Consider the following 20,006-nt stretch of genomic DNA (forward strand, 5'->3'; position numbering starts at 1 on the left):
GTGGAAGTGTGTTCTATGAAGCAATTGTGCACCACCCAACACCTTTTGAGATGAATGATTCTGAATTAATTCTCCTACAGTTTGTAGCTGAGTGACAGTAAATCCTTACTGAAATGTGTCAAAGTGTAGTTAAGACCTTCCCAGAAGAGTAGAAGAAGTTACTGTAGCAAAGGGGGCAAACTATGGTCATATTTACCCTGTGGAGTGTTTAAGACATTTCTTCACTCAAAGAGCCCTTAGTTAAGAAAATGATTTAAAAATATGAAACAACTTGAAGTACGCAAAAACTGTGAAAGTTTAAAAATGTATCTTGCACACCCCAGTGTACACCTGTTCATATATGGACACCAGATATAGAATCCAAATACAAATTTTATTATATCCAAATCTAAATTATATAAATAGGTAGTATCATAGTCACACAGCTCCAGGGGCCTGAAGGTTGTGGGTTCGCGTCCCGCTCTGGGTGACTGTCTGTGAGGAGTTGGTGTGTTCTCCCTGTGTCTGCGTGGGTTTCCTCCGGGTGACTGTCTGTGAGGAGTGTGGTGTGTTCTCCCTGTGTCTGTGTGGGTTTCCTCCGGGTGACTGTCTGTGAGGAGTGTGGTGTGTTCTCCCTGTGTCTGCATGGGGTTCCTCCAGGTGACTGTCTGTGAGGAGTGTGGTGTGTTCTCCCTGTGTCTGCGTGGGTTTCCTCCGGGTGACTGTTTGTGAGGAGTGTGGTGTGTTCTCCCTGTGTCTGCGTGGGTTTCCTCCGGGTGACTGTCTGTGAGGAGTGTGGTGTGTTCTCCCTGTGTCTGCGTGGGTTTCCTCCGGGTGACTGTCTGTGAGGAGTGTGGTGTGTTGTCCCTGTGTCTGCGTGGGTTTCCTCCGGGTGACTGTCTGTGAGGAGTGTGGTGTGTTATCTCTGTGTCTGCGTGGGTTTCCTCCAGGTGACTGTCTGTGAGGAGTGTGGTGTGTTCTCCCTGTGTCTGCGTGGGTTTCCTCCGGGTGACTGTCTGTGAGGAGTGTGGTGTGTTATCTCTGTGTCTGCGTGGGTTTCCTCCAGGTGACTGTCTGTGAGGAGTGTGGTGTGTTCTCCCTGTGTCTGCGTGGGTTTCCTCCGGGTGACTGTCTGTGAGGAGTGTGGTGTGTTGTCCCTGTGTCTGCGTGGGTTTCCTCCGGGTGACTGTCTGTGAGGAGTGTGGTGTGTTCTCCCTGTGTCTGCGTGGGTTTCCTCCGGGTGACTGTCTGTGAGGATTTCTTTATAATTATTAAGGGTAAAACGATGAGATGAGGTTAATTCTGTTACTGAATCTAGTTTACACACTTTAACAACCACAGAAGTGTGAACAGTCTGATTGTTTCCCATTACTCGGATTCAACATTTCAACATCTCTCAAATCAGAAAGAAAGACAACAAGTTAATAGTCTTGGACTTATGGATTTATTATTTTAATGCTGTAAATACAAACATCAATGAAAACAGAGTAAAAGCCTGAAGTTGGGAACTTCCAAACTTTAAATAATGACACAAAGAATAAAACTGAGAATCGTATTGTTAAGTAGTGAAATAACCGTTCCCACGGGACTGAGTGGAAGGATGGGAAACTGGGTCCACCAATCAAGGATCACTCCAAACTCCAAAATTATTTTCACCCCAAGCGCTTCAGTTTTATTTTATTTACTCCAAACACACACACACAAAAAAAAAAGAAAAATAAATAAAAAGTATCAAACAAAAAAGAAAACAATTTGCCTAATTTCTTAGAGTACCACACACTGACTTCACAGCAGTCAGTAAATTAAGGTTTGCCTAGCCCTCTAGGATAGCTCTTTCCAGCTCTCTCCAATGACTCTCCTTCTCTCCCCTTCGAAGGTTTCGGCCCCGCCCCCTAATTAACATGAGCCAACCCATTCTCCACATTCAGGTAGTACCTCTTTAAAACTAATTTCTATTATCCTCATACCTAAGCTCTAATGCCTAAAAAATAAACACACGTACGACATATATTTCATCTTACCGGTAAGTATACTCAATCTCATTCAAACTGTTCCCTTCTTTCCTCATCAGGTGCCATATTAGATCACCTAACCCCCTATTTCTAGTCAACCGAGGGCCCTTCGGCTTCTAAAGAAAGGAAGTTGGATGGACCTCTCCTCCCCTGACCACGCTACCTGAGGGACAAGCGGAAACAGGTAAACACTTTTAAAACATATACATTTTTAACACATGGTCTACTACGTGTTACAGTTTTAGTGATGAGGTAGGCCTTGACCTCATCACACGTATATTAACGAGTAAAAAAAGCAGTAGCACCACGAGTTGTAGGAGAGTGTATTTGCGAGTGTATTTTCTTCAAATATATATCAGAAGGTGTGTGTTAGTTTACCCATTTTTCTGATGTGCAACACACATCCTGTAAAGAGAAAACACACAGCCCAGTTACAGTAGTTTGATATAAAACAGAGTTATGAATTAACTTTAGTTAATGATTGTGTATGTCATTCATTTTAAAATGAATCCCACAGAACGTCTTTATCTCCATCGTAGAGCTCTGAATAAAAGTTGAAGGTGTGGTGTAATGTGTAGCTAATATTCAATGCTTTAATTCAATGCTTTAATTCAATGCTTTGGCTCTCTGAGGATGTTGAGACTCACATGACTCTCTCACTCTCAGCTGTAGTTGGAGCATCTTCTGTTGGAGTTGCTCTCACTGCAGAAATAATAAACACAAAACACTCACAACAACAATAAATCACTTTGTAGATTGAAATGGAGTGTAATCCTTAAGAGAATTTTAAAGCTGTTAACAGTCATTATTTATAAGATTACCTTTTATAAGAAGTCTGAAGTGATTAACATCTCTCTGGACTGAACAGCTGTAGATTCCCTGATCTTCTTCAGTCAGGTGTGATATGAGCAGAGAGAAGTCTCCTGAGTTCTGATTGGTCAGTCTCACTCTGTCGCTGTGCTGTCCAGTCTGTGCAGGGTATATTTCTTCAAAGTCATAGGTTACAGATTTATCTGATTTAAACGTCCATCTCACAGTGTTTGGTTTGGTCTGTGGGTCAGTGCAGGAGCAGGGCAGGACGACAGACTCTCCTGAGAAACCTGTCACTTCCACAGTCTCTCCACTTTTCACCAAATCACAAGCTGCAAAAGAAAAAAAAAAGAAATTATATATGTACCAAACTTTGAAGTGGAAATGTGAATACTGTCTAGTACTCATTAATAATTCCATTCCACCTTAAAAATAGCTGGGTTCTTCACGTTTCAGTTCCACTTTAAGTGCTGCTGCTTACATCTTAAACAGTGAAGCAGTTACAGGCGCCTGGATGAAATTGGTACACCATTTAATTTGACGCCGGAGAATAAACAGCTAAATTGGTGTTATAGAATTAGTGTTGGCTCCTTCCTTTCACTTTTTTCCACATTAAACAGTGAAATAATTCAAGTGCTACGCCTTGGTTTCTTATCGTTTCAGTTATTCCACCTTAAATTCTATATCTGCATTGGTAAATTCGCCTTAAACTTGAACATGAAAGGAAACTCTGGCACTTGAAAGGCGACATATCAATTTTAATTTAAATAATAATTATAAAACGGCACGGTGGCTTAGTGGTTAGCACGTTCGCCTCCCAGCGCTGGGATCTTGGGTTCAAGTCCCATCTGGGTGGAGTTTCCATGTTCTCCCCGTGTCTGCGTGGGTTTCCTCCGGGGTCTCCGGTTTCCTCCCACAGTCCAAAAACATGGAGGGTAGGTGAATTGGCTTCTGTCTAATAACTGTCCTGGTGTGTGAATGAATGTCTGTATGTGTGAGCCCAGATATGGATTGGCGCTCTATCCTGGGTTAAACCCTAGTGCCCGATGCAGTCCTCCAGGTGGACGGTCGTTCCTGGTTGAGAGTACGCTGTGCGCGTTTGGCTGCCGCTTCTCACCAGTGTGTGTGTGGATTGAGCGTTCTGAGCAGTGTGGATTGTAAAGCGTCCTTGGGTGTCTAGAAAGGCGCTATATAAGTGTAAAGATACATACATACATACAAAACGCTTTTATAAAATGCTGAGGGTGTTCCCGCCCAAGTGTCAGTAAATGGGTAAAAAAGCAAAGTGTCTGTGGAGAAGGCTATTACTGCTTCATAGGTGGGTAAAACTAGGGTGACCAGATCTGAGATGGTGAAAAGGAGGGCACGTATTCTTTGTGTTAATGAGCTCTCGCCCCTCGCTGCCATTGTATTCTTAGCTGAACCCATGTGTGCTTTTAAGTCCTTTACACCTTTATTTGTTACACATGGGAAAACATGGGAATTTCTTTTTTAATTCATCCGAGAACTTACATTTACGTTTCGGCATAGCTGCTCAAGATGAGGGTAGGTAGTGATACATGAGCTTTGCCTGACGTAAACAAGGACTACTGACGTGCAGACTGACCAATTAAATGTTTACAGAGAAGGTTATCGACCAATAAGCTGGGTGGAGTTTCCATGTTCTCCCCGTGTCTGCGTGGGTTTCCTCCGGGGTCTCCGGTTTCCTCCCACAGTCCAAAAACATGGAGGGTAGGTGAATTGGCTTCTCTAATAACTGTCCTGGTTTGTGAGTTAATGAGTGTGTATGTGTGAGTGAATGTGTGTGTGCCCAGATATGGATTGGCGCTCTATCCTGGGTGAAATCCTAGTGCCCGATTCAGTCCTCCATGTGGACGGTCGTTTCTGGTTGAGAGTACGCTGTGCGCGTTTGGCTGCCGCTTCTCGCCAGTGTGTGTGTGTGTGTGTGTGAATTGAGCGTTCTGAGCAGTGTAGATTGTAAAGCGTCCTTGGGTATCTAGAAAGGCGCTATATAAGTGTAACGATAATAATAATAATAACAGTAGCTCTACAGTCAGACCGTCCAATCAGAAGATTTTAGTCTCCTTCACCACGCCCCCTTCTCACTCAAGCGAACCAATCGGAGAAGGGGAGGGCGGGACTAGTTTGGGAACAAAACTTCTCGAAGTTCTATGTAAGCTCTAAAAACTAAATCCCGGAAATTTGTGAAATTCCGCCCGGACATTTTTTTAAGTCTAAAAAGAGGATATGTCCGGGTAAAAGAGGACGTCTGGTCACCTTAGTAAAACGGACTTAATTTTGCTTAAACTGGGATGTCTCTAAACTTGGGAGACGACTAACTGCATTAGCAAAGTGCTACAAAACTAAACAACTCAAGTTACAAATGAGTTTCTGTGGTCATTCAAACAGTGAATAAAAACTTACAGACAAGTTAATCTTCAGCCACATACACACAACAGTTATTTCTTCCTCAAACACACCATTCCACCTTAAAAGACATGGATCTGCTGAATGTGAAGAAACCAGAAAAGCATTTCCCCACAATCGTAGAAGTCCACTTTAAAGTAGTGACCTCAGTGAGGAACAGTCTACAGACAGTATATGGGGGTGATTACACTCCTCCATTCATTCATTATCTGTAAGCGCTTATCCAATTCAGGGTCACGGTGGGTCCAGAGCCTACCTGGAATCATTGGGTGCAAGGCTGGAACACCTCCTGGAGGGGGCGCCCCATTGCCACACACACACACACACCTACGGACACTTGAGTCGCCAATCGACCTACCAACGTGTGTTTTATGGACTGTGGGAGGAAACAGGAGCACTCGAAGGAAACCCATGCGGACACCGGGAGAACACACCAACTCCTCACAGTACACTCCTCTAATATTGTTTAAGAACAAGATTGTGCTTATCCAGTCTCTCAAACTTTAATTGTAAAATACTGAATGTTCAATAAATACTGTTTAGTTATGTACTGTTTGTCCAATAAATATTTCTTATTCTGTTCTGTTTATTTCTGTTTATTACTAGACCAATAAAGGGAGAGGGAGAATATTCGTGGAGTGTCAGAGGCAACTGCCCAAAAACAGTCACATTTTGGCTTTCAAAGTTCAGGTAGAAGGACCCCTTATCAGAATCTTCTTAGCCACAAGGAAAGTCTAGACAAGCCCTGTATATCTTTTAAACTTTACCTTTAACATGTAGCCAGAAGTCTCTGCTTTTATTCTCAGTCTCACACCGGTACATCTTGTCATCTTCTTCTCTCAGGTCAGATATGAGCAGAGAGAGGTTAGAAGGATGATCCTCATTAAACCACTGTAGTCTTCCTTTGTGCTGACCATCCTTCACCACGTCAGTCCAGCCTACTTCTGTACTATGTACCATCCAGATAAATGTCTGCTGTTTGTACAGAGGGTCAGTGCAGGAGCAGGGTAGTAGTGCTGAACCACCCTTGTGTCCAGTGACTATTTTCACACTCCGTTCACCTGAGAGAGTGCAGCCTGCACAACACACAAATAACAGCTGCTATCATATTATTAAATTCCAAATGAACATAAATAACTCTAGGAACCACATTTTAAATACGTGCACTTACCTGCAGTGAAGTGAATTACTATGAGCAATATATACATACACTCCATTGTCACAGACCCTTCTACACACACCAGCGTCCGTAAGAGAGGAAAACACACACACTAACATACTCCCTGTGTATGTCTCATAGACTCTCTTAGGTTGCCAGAAAACCTCAAGAGCAACTTCCTTATTCTGCTTTTCACAATCACACAGCCCCTCTGTTGATCACTGCCATGCTTCACTCTGTTTATGTGGATTTTATCTACTGTATGTGGCTTAACCAAAAAACGTAGCATGAAATAGAATGTTACAACCACATTACACCTAAGGCTGAGCTTAAAAAAATACACATTCTGAAACCACCCTGAACTCCTTCCCAAAATTATCAGAGTTTACCTCCCCGTTTCAGCCTTTACGGGTGTGGTCCGTACTAGCAAACTTAGACTATATTGCAAGATTCATTCATTCATTAATTCATTCATTTGTTCATTATCTGTAACCACTAATTCAGTTCAGGGTCACGGTGGGTCCAGAGCCTACCTGGATGTTGATATTTATTTATTTTAACTTTTGGTATCACCATTAGTAAAGAGTTTAATAGAAAAATACTATTGTGCCACTGAGCTTCATGGCCCTGAAGGGAGTGTGTGAAATGCAGCTGGACTGTGTTTGTTCGAGTGATGGGGTGAGTGTGGTCCACAAGTGTTAATTTGTGAGTGTCTGAATTTGTCCACAGATGTGAGTGTGATGCTCTGCACTGGACTCCAACCTCTTGTCCCAATACTTGTGGACACTTGTGCCCTCGCGCCCCTCGTTTGCACGTGCCCGCCTAAAGTGTTCAAGACTTATAGGGTGTCCTAATTCTTTTATTTTCTTCAACAGGTGTGCTCATGAGCGCCCCCTATGCACACTTTATTCGCCCCACCTGTAAGGACGCAGCAGACGACTCTTTCATGAAGGGAATTACCCATGATCCACATGTGTTTCTGCCTTGTGCCCAGTGATTCCAGGTGGTCCTAGACAGCGAGCATATATCGGTCCACTGGCGTTAAAACGTTGGCACACCACTGACTGTAGACCACTGCTGGTCCACCATCGGACCACTCAGATTACTGTCCTGTACAGGATATAACTCATTTATAATCTCCTCAAACAGATTTTACATTCACAGAGACTTTTATTCTGGAAAACAAACTAATACAAATATCAACAACACCTATGAGAGATGATTGGAGCATTAGGCAGATGCACTGTACTGCAAACTAAAACATCTGTGTCCCTTCATGTTGTATCTTAAAGTTGGATATAAGCTATTTATTATCCTCACTGCTGTCCTTAGAGGAGCTAACTCTGGAGAGGGTGAAAAGAAGTTCCTGCAGACATTTTGGGATCAGAGCAAATCTATTTGCTTAAACACAAGAAGAGGAATAGTCAGTTCATTAAACTCATTGCGGTCACCAGATTCACCTCTTGCCTCACATGTGGCACACTGTGAAATGTCCACTATGTCTAAAAGACCACATGTCACATGGTAGAGAAACTGGCAACTTCCCGTTTTTAAGAATATGAGTCATCTTGCAGTTAATGCTCCATTAAATGTGTGTTTGAATTCCTCACCAAGCAGCCACTACAGTCAACAAACATTCTGTTGTTTATTATTAAAAATGAACGTGAAATAAAATGAACAAATCCGTCTTGAACTTAAACTGTGGCTGTGATACTGTGAGCTATAGTAGAGTATGTCACATCGTGACAGAGAATGTGAAAATTGTATCAGTTTACAGTGGCTTCATACTAATTTAGTTCTGGTGGCTGTCCTTACAGTGTGTGCAGTTCTGAAAAAGGAACATGTATTTATGTTGCACTCTATGTCCTGGAGGAGCGCAATTTAAGTTTAAATTCTGTTAACAGTGAAAAAAAAAACCTGCGATAATTAGCTAAAAATAGGGTTATGTGTGTACCTCAGCGTCTCCAAGATATGAACATCTTTACCCCAAATAACAAGCTGAAAAACAAGTATCCCAAGCCCTACAATGTTAAACATATACACATGAACATCTAGAAAGCCGTAATGAGGCTCTTTTATTCAGTGAAGATTCAAATGGGAAGTTGCAGAACTAGCTGAAGGTTAAATGTTGTCTGTGGGTTTGTAGTGAACGTTTCTGATGGTAATGATGTACTTGAAAGTTCTTCTGGGTCTTATTCGGTTTCACTCACCTAATAGAAATGACCAACAAACACTCACAATCACAATAAACCATTAAATTAAAAGACCTCTCCCCCCATATCATCACTGCCAAAGATAGACACTAATGCCTGTTTCTTATTTTAGTGTACGGGAACTAAGCAAAGGTTTCAAGCTCACACTTTCAAGCTAATTTTAATTCAGAACCACACACAGCCATATTTTTGTGTTTATTATTGATTTTATTTATGTATTAAAATCATGCTGGTGTAAGTTAAATAGTGTTTTGAATTGATGTCTGTATGTAGGCCTACAGAAACCTTTAATCATCTATTTAAATGGATTTACCCGGACATGTCCTCTTTTTTAGACTTTTAAAGCCGGAGGTTTCCAAACTTTAAATAATGACAAAAAGAATAAAAATGATAATCATAAAGCAGTGAAAAATGCATTTACAACCCGAGCCTCAGAATGAGTTCCATCTCAGTCCTGTGATTAGAATAAAGGAGGAGTGTGTTTGTGTGTGGATTCATTTTTTCTTTCTTCAGATATAAATCAGAAAGTGCATGCTGGTTTATCAGCTTTTCTGATGGGCAACACACATCCTGTAAAAAGAAAACACATATAAACACACACACACACACACAATGCTCTGAACTGGAGAGCTAATGAAATGTTTACTTAGTGTTGGATTCTCAGTTCTGACTCTATGAGGCTTTTGAGACTCACATGACTCTCTGACTTTCAGTAACAGCTGCAGCTGGATCTTCTTGTGATGGAGTTGTTAAGTGGTTTGTTAGAGTTTCTCTCACTGCAAAAATAAATAAGGACCAAACACTTCAACACAAAACTTCTTTAAAACACAATGAACCAGTTTTATCTGACACATTCACAGTCTTCACTCATTACCAGTGATGCCCACAATTAACTTACCTTCAACATGAAGTCTGACATATTTAAAATCTCCCTGGACTGAACAGCTGTATTCACCCTGATCTTCTTCAGTCAGGTGTGATATGAGCAGAGAGAGGTCTCCTGAGTTCTGATTGGTCAGTCTCACTCTGTCTCTGTGCTGTCCAGTCTGTGCAGGGTATATTTCTTCAAAGTGATGGACTCCAGTTTTTTTTTTTGGCTTAAACTCCCATCTGAAAGTGTTTGGTTTGGTCTGTGGGTCAGTGCAGGAGCAGGGCAGGACGACAGACTCTCCTGAGAAACCTGTCACTTCCACTGTCTCTCTACTTTTCACCAAGTCACAAGCTGCAAAAAAAACCCACAATATTTAAATTATAAGCTTTATAGCATTATTAATTTTCTTTGCTTTTAATAACTATGATCAATTTTATATACCGTGCAAAGATACAAGAATAACCTGATCTTAGAGACTGCAGTATGTTTGTGCTGCTGTTTATAAGAGACATATTTAAGACTTCCTGAAAATGTAGCTCAGCTGACTCTGAATCATATCAGCACTCATTATGTTACAAACTTTAAACATTACCTTTAACAGAAAGCCAGAATTCTCTGCTTCCCTTCTCCGTCTGACACCTGTAGTCCCCCTCGTCGTCTTCTCTCAGGTCAGATATAGACAGAGAGAGATTAGCAGGAGAATATTCATTAAACTGCTGTAGTCTGCCTCTATACTGGCGATCACTGAAAACATCAGTCCCCGTTCTTTTCCCTTTATAAACAGTCCAGGTGATGGTCTGAGGTTTGGACAGAGGGTCAGTGCAGGAGCAGGGTATCAGTGCTGACCCACCCTTGTGTCCAGTGACATCTTTTAACCTCCGTTCACCCGAGAGAGTGCAGCCTGCACAAACGCACACAAAACAGCTCATTCATTCATTCATTCATTCTCTGTAACCACTACCTGGAATCACTGGAAAGTCTATCACACGATACCACACACTCACAGCTATGAACACACCTGAATCACCTGCCTACAAGCATGTGTTATTTGACCATGGGAGCAAACCGAAGCACCTGGAAGAAACCCACACAGATACAGGGAGAACACACCAAAATCCTTACAGAAACCTACCCAAGGTGGGGATTAAACCCACAACCACAGGAACCTGGAGCTGTGTGAAAGTGAAACTGCCTGCTATGCCACCATCCCATATGTAGCACATGTCTTATTATGAGTTAAAAGCTAACATACATTACTCTGAAAACCAAATAAAATCATTTAGTACTAACCTGCAGTTAAGTGAAAGACAACAAGCATAATAAAGGAACTCTCCATTATCACCAACCCGTCTACACACACCAACATCCCTCAAAGAGAAACACACCCTCTTTACCACACTTCCTTTGTGTGTCTCTCTTATATTCTTTTAGCTTCTCAGGAAACCTCAACAGTCCCTGCATCATTTCTCCTTGTCCACACAATCTGTCAGTCCCTCTGTTGGTCACTGTCATGTTTCACTCTGTTAATGTGCGATATGTCTACAGTGAGTGATCAAAAATACATTTAAAAAGAGATCAGAATAAAACAGTAGTAGGATATTTACTGATGGACAATTAAATAAATGGCTAAATACTCTTTACTATTACTACTGAGAAGAATCTCAATAAATAAATACAATCAGATGAAAGGAAACTTTCAGCACTAAAATTTGACATTGACATTAAACTCACTTATTGAACTAATAATCATGGTACAGAGGTTGAAAAATGCAGCATTAGGAGTCTTGTTCATGGACTTGTATTGTTATAGTCTGCCCGTCCTAGCCAAGCTGGGAATTAAACGCTAATCTTTTGTGTAATATGCTAACCACTACCAACACTACATTAATAACAGCAGAGATGAACACATTTAGCTTAGTTTTGTAGAAAGAGATGTTTCCTATTTGAACACAGACTCAATAGAGAACAAAGGTTTGGCCAAAGCAGTAGTAGCTTGTTTAAATGGGATCAGTCATTTACTCAACAAAACAGTACCACTAGCTTCATGCTAACAGCTAAGGTCAAACAAGCTAATAAGCGTCACAGCCCTGTTTTCTGAGAGCTTCACTACATCATGTGGGTATTCTCCTCCTAGAGATAATAGAGAATGTCTGTGGTTCAACAGTGTTCTTTTAATAAAAACTTTATGCTGGAGCTAAAACTGAAAATAAAGACAAACACTTGTAATAAGCACACCTGCAGCATCCTGTTAGTTTTCTGAGAAGGATCCTCTCTCACTTTGAGCTCATGTGTTAAACATAGTCCTGATGAAGTAATTCACAAGTGGTTGAGCATCGGAAATAAGATGTAATAGGAGGGTATGAAAACAGCATGAGGTTAAATACAACTTAAACAACAATGGAGATAGTTCATTCCATCATTCATTCATAGTCTCTAACCGTTTATCCAGTTCAGGGTCATGGTGGGTCCGGAGCATACACTGAATCACTGGGTGCACACCTTGAAGGGGGGTGCCAGTCCTTAGCAGGGTGACACACACTCACACATTCAGAATGGAGGTAGTGACTTTTCATAGTAGATTAATTAAGAAAAAAAACTGACATTGTGAGAGACACCTAACATATGAAATAGAGCCCTCCACACTGAGATTCATCAATGCACCTATTTTATTCCGTATGGACATCAGTGTTGTCACAGGGAGAGAGGAATGTCAGACACATTTGGTGTATACAGACTTAGAGGTTACAGCACTGTGGTTCCACTGGTGGTGTTTTAGAGAAAACATTCATCTGTTCCAGTTCAGTAACATACCCCCCACACATGAAGCTTTTATCTGTACAACACCAAGGATTCTTCAGTGTTTGTGAAATACATCACACATCTGAACGAACAGGACGCTGTTGTTTTCAGTGTTCATTATTTTTGTGAATGTGACATGTTTTAAATTAAAGTACAGAGCTCCATCTCCAATGCCGAGCTCTGTGTAAAAGTGTTGATGTAATATTTATCATTATGTGATCAGTGCCATAGAAAATCTGACTCTACAAGGCTTTGGGACTCACATGACTCTCTGACTTTAGGTGACAGCTGCAGAGCTCTTTGTGATTGAGTTGTTGTGGGGATTGTTAGAGTTTCTCTCATTGCAGCAATAAATTAAGAACAATCACTTCAACACAAAACATCCTTAAACACAATGAACCACTTCCAGCTTTATCTGATACACTCAGAAACTTCACTCATTACAACTGATGCTCAGTCATTACAGGGAAAGTATTACTTTGAACATATATTTACTAACAATGATGGGTTCCAGGGTGTTTTTTTTTATTTTATTTTATTAAATCTAGATCAAGAAAGCACATTCAGTCTACATGGAGCTTACTGCAAAAAGGTAACAGAAGCAGTAAATCATTAAAATCTCTAAATGTTTTAGTAGTGTAACTGTATGTAGGGGTAAACATCATTAGTGGGTAAACAGCAGAAAGTAATAGTTATTTCCTCTAAAGAAGCATATAAACTGCTAAAGTTATGGCACAGGACTACAGTTTGAAAGTACTAGGTCCATTCTAATTTCCACAGTCTCACACATGTAGCTCCCAGACAGAGATTAGCAGGTGAATAAACAGTAAACCGCTGAAGTCTGTCTCTGTACTGACCATCACTCTTCAGTCCACCCTCTATTTCTTTGTTAAACAGTTGGTGATCCTCTGAGGTTTGATCTTGTGCTCAGGGCAGGAGCAGGGCAGCAGTACTGAAGCACCCTTGTGACTAATATTCTACATTCACATTACTATAACCCATTCATCTGTCATCAGTTCACTTTTACTTCTGTTCTGTTCCGTTATGCTCTCCTGTGTCGACCCAAGGAGGATGGGTTCCCCGTATGAGTCTTGGTTCCTTCCAAGGTTTCTTCCTCGTGTGCTGAGGGAGTTTTTCCTTGACACTATTGCCCCTGGCTTGCTCATGGGAGGCTGATTGATTGACAGGGCGGGACGGTGGTGCAGCAGGTAGTGTCGCAGTCACACTGCTCCAGGGGCCTGGAGGTTGTGGGTTCGATTCCCGCTCTGGGTGACTTTCTGTGAGGAGTTGCTGTGTTCTTACTGTGTCCGCGTGGGTTTCCTCCGGCTGCTCCGGTTTCCACCCACAGGTAGGTGGATTGGCGACTCAAAAGTGTCCGTAGGTGTGAATGTGTGTGTGTCTGTGAAGGACTGGCGCCCCCTCCAAGGTGTATTCCCGCATTGCGCCCAATGATTCCAGGTAGGCTCTGGACCCACCGTGACCCTGAACTGGATAAGGGTTACAGATAATGAATGATTGATTGATTGACTAGTGACTTTTTCTTTAAAACACTGTTCACCTGAGAAAGTGAAACCTGTACAATGCAGAGAAACAGCTCATATCATTTCACATGGATTAGAAAAGTACATACATCTCTGGATCCATTTTTTCAGTAACTGTGCTCTCACCTGCAGTGAAGTGAAAAACAACAAGCTGTAGGTACAGACACTACATCATCACAGACTACACACACTGACATTCCTCAGAGAATAAATCACACAATTAGTACCTCAATGTCTGTGTATCTCTCTTTATTTTCTCTTATGTTCTCAGGAGACCTCAAAAATCACTGTCATTCTTCCATTTTCACAGTCTCCTTAACCCCCTGTTGGTCACTGCCATGTTTCACTCTATAATGATGAGTACAGTGTCTACCATGTGTGGTCAATAAATCCATTTAAATAGAGATCTGAATGAAGGAGGGCTAGAATACTTACTGAAGTGGAATAGAATAAATGTATAAATCCTCTTTACCATAACTACAGGGTGAGTCAATAGACAACCTTTTAATTTCTTTGATATGCTCCATGACCACTGTCCCATTGGAAAAACTTGTCCTTGACCAACCCGGTCTCACACCTGTTCGTGATATAGTCACATATATAGGGGACTGCAATTCGTGACATAGTCGCATATTTTCCACATTTTATGCGACAATATCACAAGTGAGTGGGCAATCACCATACAAACCGTTGTATCCCTGCGCTGTGTAATGCCACAGTAACGCGAAAACTCTTCCTCATTAAGGCGTCATTACCATTCGTTAATACCATGGTCTTATTTTTATTTTATTTTAACATTAATTCATTATTTGCTAAAATATCGAAGCCAATAATGGCTAGAGAAATGTCCTTTTCAGTTTTAACCTTTTGAAATTTAGTCAAAATAACGTTAAGTGAAAGAAATGTTCTTGTTAGAGTTAAAGCTAAAGTAGGACGCCATTATTACGCATTGCTTAGATGAAAAATTATAATAAAATACTTTATGCCTTTGTTGGAATAAGAACATATGCAATTCGCATTATGCCCTTTTCTATGCTATGAGTAATGACGCCTGTAATGAGAAGGAGTTTTCGTATTACTGTCTCATAGTGTTTCTATGGTAACTACCCATTCACTTATGATCGTGATATTGTTGCATAAAATTTTGAAAATATGCGACTATGTCACGAATTGCAGTCCCCTATATATGTGACTATATCACGAATAGGTGTGAGACCGGGTTGCCTTGACACAATATGGTGGATTTCAAGATGGCGTCCATGTTCCAGACATATCTTAAAAGATAAACCCCCCTCACCCATTACTTGCTGGGGTATTCACATAAAAGAGTGTCCTGCAACTTGACTCACCCTGTATTGAGCATGACCTTAATAAGAGAACAAAATCAGATGAAAGAGAACCATAAAATGCTTCTGTGGTACAATTAAGTGTCCTCCTGTGCTTACCTCCCACAGTCGAAAAACACTTGTATATTAGATGAACTGACTAACAAATGTTAGTAGGTGAACTGACTGGCAAAAAATGTCAGCAGGTTTGAGTGTGGCTTGTTGAGTGACAGCTAATTTTGAATCAAATGACTCATTTGAAATAGTTCCTAGAATCTGACATGAAAGTCCAGCTTTCCTTGAATGAGACAGGTTTGAGAATCATCAAGATACTACTTCAAATCAATGTGCAAAGCACAGGCAAGAAGCTACAAGACACAAGGACAAATGATATGCTAATTCAAAGAGGTAATTGCTAATATGTGGTAATTAGCGTTACGATTTTACTATTTTTACTATTTTTGGTTCAGAATAATTGTTTCACTAATTCAGGAACACGGTAGCACTAGCATCATGCTATCAGCTAAAATCAAACCAGCTTTCATCTGCACAGCCCCATTTGCTTCAATTGCATTCTATAGATAGTAGATAACATTTGTGGTTTAACTTTTTTTTTTTTTAAACAGCCTGATGCAGAAGCTGTTAAAAGATCCCAGTCACACTGACAGGTCGTACACTCAGTTGGATTGTTTGCTGCTTTTTACCAAAGTTCCTAAGCTCTTATACGTATATTTAAAGCCTTTATTGCTCATATTTTTACTCACTGATCTTGGCAAACTGTACTTAGCGTTTCTATGGATTAATTGTGACTACTACTTTTATATCACTAACTGTTTTTACTCTTTATCTTTTCTGTTCTCCTGATTATGGCAGCCGCAGAGGAGCAGTACAGCATCCTGTTTAAGTCAAGTTTCTGTCTAATTCTGAGCTCAAGTGTTGAAATAACCTGACATAACTCAGCTTCTGGTGGTTGATCACTTGAAATACATGGAACAGAAAGTTCTAAAAAAATAGAGAGAGTTTAAGTACAACGTTTTAAAAAATAGCTGGAGAGAGGAAAATACCACTGCTGCAAAAACAGCCCTCTGTTCTGTAGAGAATTGTATAGTATCTGCACTCTGTGTTAGAAACAGGAAATATACTGTATTATTTCAGTTTGTGTATTACTTAGCATTCCAGACAGACAAAATAATGCGCACATTCGCTGAAAAAGTAACATTTTTCATCATTTCTGTCATCGCAGGGAGGAACAGTTACAGCAATGTGGCTCCTCCTGGTGGTGTTTTATAGAAAAAAATGCACTTGGCCCCGTCTCATACTCTGTGATATACCCAGTTCCAGTTTGATTTTTTTTTTCTTTTGGTTGTTACGTTAGAAGCATTTTTGAATCATCAAAACCAAGCTAATATGAGTTCACAAATTTGTTTTATTTCAGAAAGCCTCAGATTCTTCCTTCACTCATACATTTCTTTTTTCCAAAACAGACCTTCGGCGCTTCAGGTCTCAACTTTATTTAACAGCAATTTTGAGGTTTTTAAAGACCCCCTGCAGTGTGAATCAAATGTTAAACCCTGTGTAGTGTGATATGATGAATGTGTATTAATTTCTAATAAGAGATTTAACTTTCTGAGATGTGATTTTAAATTCCCAAGCTTTCCCTAGTTTTCAGAGACATGTCCAAGCCACACAAGCCCAGATGGGAATTTCAGATAACACAGAGCAGGCTCGTAAACCACTCTCCAGGGACCTTCTTTATGAGCCAAGGCCACAACGGGTCAAGAGGATAATGTTTTGGGAGACGCTCCTGAGGATCAGTTTATGCTCTGTATAAAACTGCTTAATGAAGAACGTCTCAAACTATAGAATTAAACCTTAATTCCCATTGGTTTAAAACTATTTGAAGTTACATATGTGCACAACTGTTTGAAATTACTTCCATTTGGACGATCAAAATGGGTGGGATGCATTAATATGTGTTTAAAGTCATTTTTGTTTTATATGAATTTATGTAGAACCAAGGTAGACACATACTATGTGTGTAGTTGGTTAATAATTATGTAAAACACGGTTGTCTTAATGATACTACTTTGTGTTAACATCTAATCTTTTATATTGAAAAAGTATGATTCAGAATCCTGGGACATTCATTGAAAAGGGATGGTCTTCAAGCCTTTGTCTTGTCAAGTGTCATAAATTGTATGTGATGTCACTACTGTAGCGGCTTGACCTTATTCGAGCTCGTTATGCTTAATAGTGATTTAACTAATGATAATAATTACTATTATTATGATTGACGTAAATGACAAAAACATTAACAATTTATTAGAGAGTGAATACTGTCACCGCTACGTGAGTTCTTCAGCATTTTCAGACTCTTAATGAACAAACTCCACACACTGTTATTTCAAATAAGGGAAATATTTTATTAAGAGAAAAGAGAATATTTAATTAACATATCACAATCATAAAAAATCTCACGGGATCAACGCAGGTGAAACCATCTCGATTTGAATAATTGGCTAGGCTTTATGACTTGTGACTAATGTGTTGCTAAATGAGATTTAATTAATGTATAAATTTATCAAGAGACTTAATTAGGCATCAGCTTCTGAAAATGAGTAATTTATGTTTGCTTAATTATGAATTAAATAATTAATTAGTAATAAAATAATAATTAATTATCATTGACGCCGCCATGTAGTGCTTATGCCACCGCAACGTGTGCATAACTATTTCCACTACACCTGTTAATATGTCTATGTGGTGTAGTTTTTATTTTACACTAGGACATACATCCTTAGTGAAATAAGCAGTGAGAAACGTGGCTGAGCATTTCCCCTTAAAAACGTCTGTGTCCCAAAGAAACAGTCAAATGGATGGATTCAGACAGCCAGGGTTTCTTATGTCATACACCTAAGGAATCAATCCTGCTGAGATTCACGACTGGGTTTTGAATGATGTTTTGGAAAGATATGTTAGTAAAGAAAGTGGCACATTTGTGAAACATGTAATATCACTGCCGTACAGCTGCAGGGTCCTGTCCCGGGCGACTGTCTGAGGAGTATTTTTATCTGTGTGGGTTTCCTCTGGGTGTTCTGGTTTGCTCCCATTGGCCAAAAACACATGCTGGTAGGTGAACTGGCTCCTCAAAAGGTCCTTTGATGGACAGTCGCCTTGTCCAGGGTGTGTTCCTGCCTGAGCCCAATGATCCAGGGTAGGCTTTGGACACTGAACTGGATGAAGCAGTTATAGAAAATGAATGAATGAATGAGAGTTAGTAAACACTTGAGACTACTGAAGAATATTCACACCAGCAAACAGGTTTTAAAGACTTTTATTAGTTACAATACAATTACCATTAACACTAACACAGTCCATTCTCCTATTTATTTATTTATTTATTTATTTATTTATTTATTTATACACAGTCCATTAGGGCAGACAGCATTATAATCCCTCTCTTTGTTTTATTGAAAATAAACTGTTCACTACTTTATATAGTTAAACTCATATGAAATATAATTACACACATCACAAAATTGCAGAATAAAGTTGTATAACAGTGTAGGGTTTATACAAATTTAATCAACTTTTTCAACAATAATTAAATACACAATTTAATCAAAGTTTATAATGTGAAATTAAAGTGTTTATTTTTTTATTTGCATTAAAATCTAAAACAATAACTGGTTTAAAATTGAGGTCCTTGTTTCTACACTTATCTGCTGGTCTACATACGTTGTTTACTCCTTTTCAGCCTGTTGTTCAGTGGTCAGGGCCCCCACAGAGCAGGTATGATTTGGGTGGTTGATCATTCTCAGCTCTGCAGTGACAATGATGCAGTGGTGCTATGTTAGCGTTTGTTACACTGGGACGAGCGGATCAGAAACAGCAGTGCTGCTGGAGTTTTTATACCCATCAGTGTCACTGAGAGCAGCCCACCAACCAAAACAGTCTCTGACTTTACATGTACCAACATTGTAGGTGTGTCTAATCAAGTGACCAGTGAGTAGATGTATTTAAATATTCCTGCAGCACTGCTGTGTCTGATCCACTTGTACCAGCGCAACAAACATCAACTCACCAATGTCACTGCAGCGCTGACAATGATCCACCACCTGAATCATACCTGCTCTGTGGGTGTTCTGTGGGGATCCTTACCAATGAAGAACTGGGTGAAATGGGTATTAAGAAAGTCAAGAAACTTTCTGTAATTGTAGAACTACAAAGTGCTCCTGTATGGACAGTGGAGCTGAGAAAATGGGCAGTGAGTGCAGATACAAGGAGGTCAGTTTATTTTTACGGCTGGACATTGTTAGGTATTTATTGCACAATTTTAAAAAATGATTATAATATTTACAGTATGTAGAGTATTTACAAAAACCTTTCCAGAAAAGCTAGGACATTTTAAGTAAACCCAAGAAACTATAATTTGTTCATTCCACTGAAGCTTTACGTCACTGACAATGGCACAAAAAAAAATTAAAGCCTTCACAGATAAATTTAATTGTATTTTGTAAATATAAACAATGTTAACTCCTGCATTACACTCCGAAAACTTGGGTCAAAGGCCTATTTGCCACTACGTTACATCACTTTTCATTTTTTAACAGTGACATTGAAAACTGAAAGTACAAATGTTGAAGTTTTGCAAGAAGAATGTTGTCCCGTACATGCTCGATATAAGATTAGAGTTATAAAAGGTTTTAATTGAAGAACGGGCAAGAATTCCTCTAACAAACCTGCAGCAACTAGTATTATCAGTTCCCAAATGACTAAACAGTCAAAGATAATGCAGCACTAATTACAGTGAAAGATGATGCAACACAATGGTAAACATGGTTCCAACTTTTTTGGAGCGTGATGCAGA

General features: G+C 39.9%; 2 protein-coding genes across 3 annotated transcripts; both read right to left on the reverse strand.

Moving 5' to 3' along the window:
• Positions 1–1,605: 1,605 nt before the first annotated feature.
• LOC136702843 (junctional adhesion molecule-like) lies at positions 1,606–7,418 on the reverse strand. Of its 2 annotated transcripts, none has more exons than XM_066677999.1 (6): positions 7,306–7,418; positions 5,996–6,304; positions 2,813–3,133; positions 2,639–2,693; positions 2,370–2,396; positions 1,606–2,154 (listed from the first exon to the last, which is right to left on the reverse strand). In XM_066677999.1, exons 1-6 carry the CDS (start codon positions 7,358–7,360, stop codon positions 2,151–2,153), a joined length of 771 nt encoding a protein of 256 aa, XP_066534096.1. In that variant the 5' UTR covers positions 7,361–7,418; the 3' UTR covers positions 1,606–2,150. The 2 variants fall into 2 exon arrangements, with proteins under 2 accessions (XP_066534096.1, XP_066534097.1); XM_066678000.1 differs by lacking the exon at positions 7,306–7,418 and adding an exon at positions 6,400–6,508.
• Positions 7,419–8,950: 1,532 nt separating this feature from the next.
• On the reverse strand, positions 8,951–10,826 carry LOC136701523 (cell adhesion molecule 4-like). Its single transcript, XM_066676090.1, has 5 exons — positions 10,762–10,826; positions 10,064–10,372; positions 9,499–9,822; positions 9,295–9,376; positions 8,951–9,170 (listed from the first exon to the last, which is right to left on the reverse strand). Exons 1-5 carry the CDS (start codon positions 10,805–10,807, stop codon positions 9,143–9,145), a joined length of 789 nt encoding a protein of 262 aa, XP_066532187.1. The 5' UTR covers positions 10,808–10,826; the 3' UTR covers positions 8,951–9,142.
• Between the last annotated feature and the right edge of the window lie 9,180 nt (positions 10,827–20,006).

Source organism: Hoplias malabaricus, chromosome 7, assembly GCF_029633855.1.
Source record: "Hoplias malabaricus isolate fHopMal1 chromosome 7, fHopMal1.hap1, whole genome shotgun sequence".
NCBI lineage: Eukaryota > Metazoa > Chordata > Actinopteri > Characiformes > Erythrinidae > Hoplias > Hoplias malabaricus.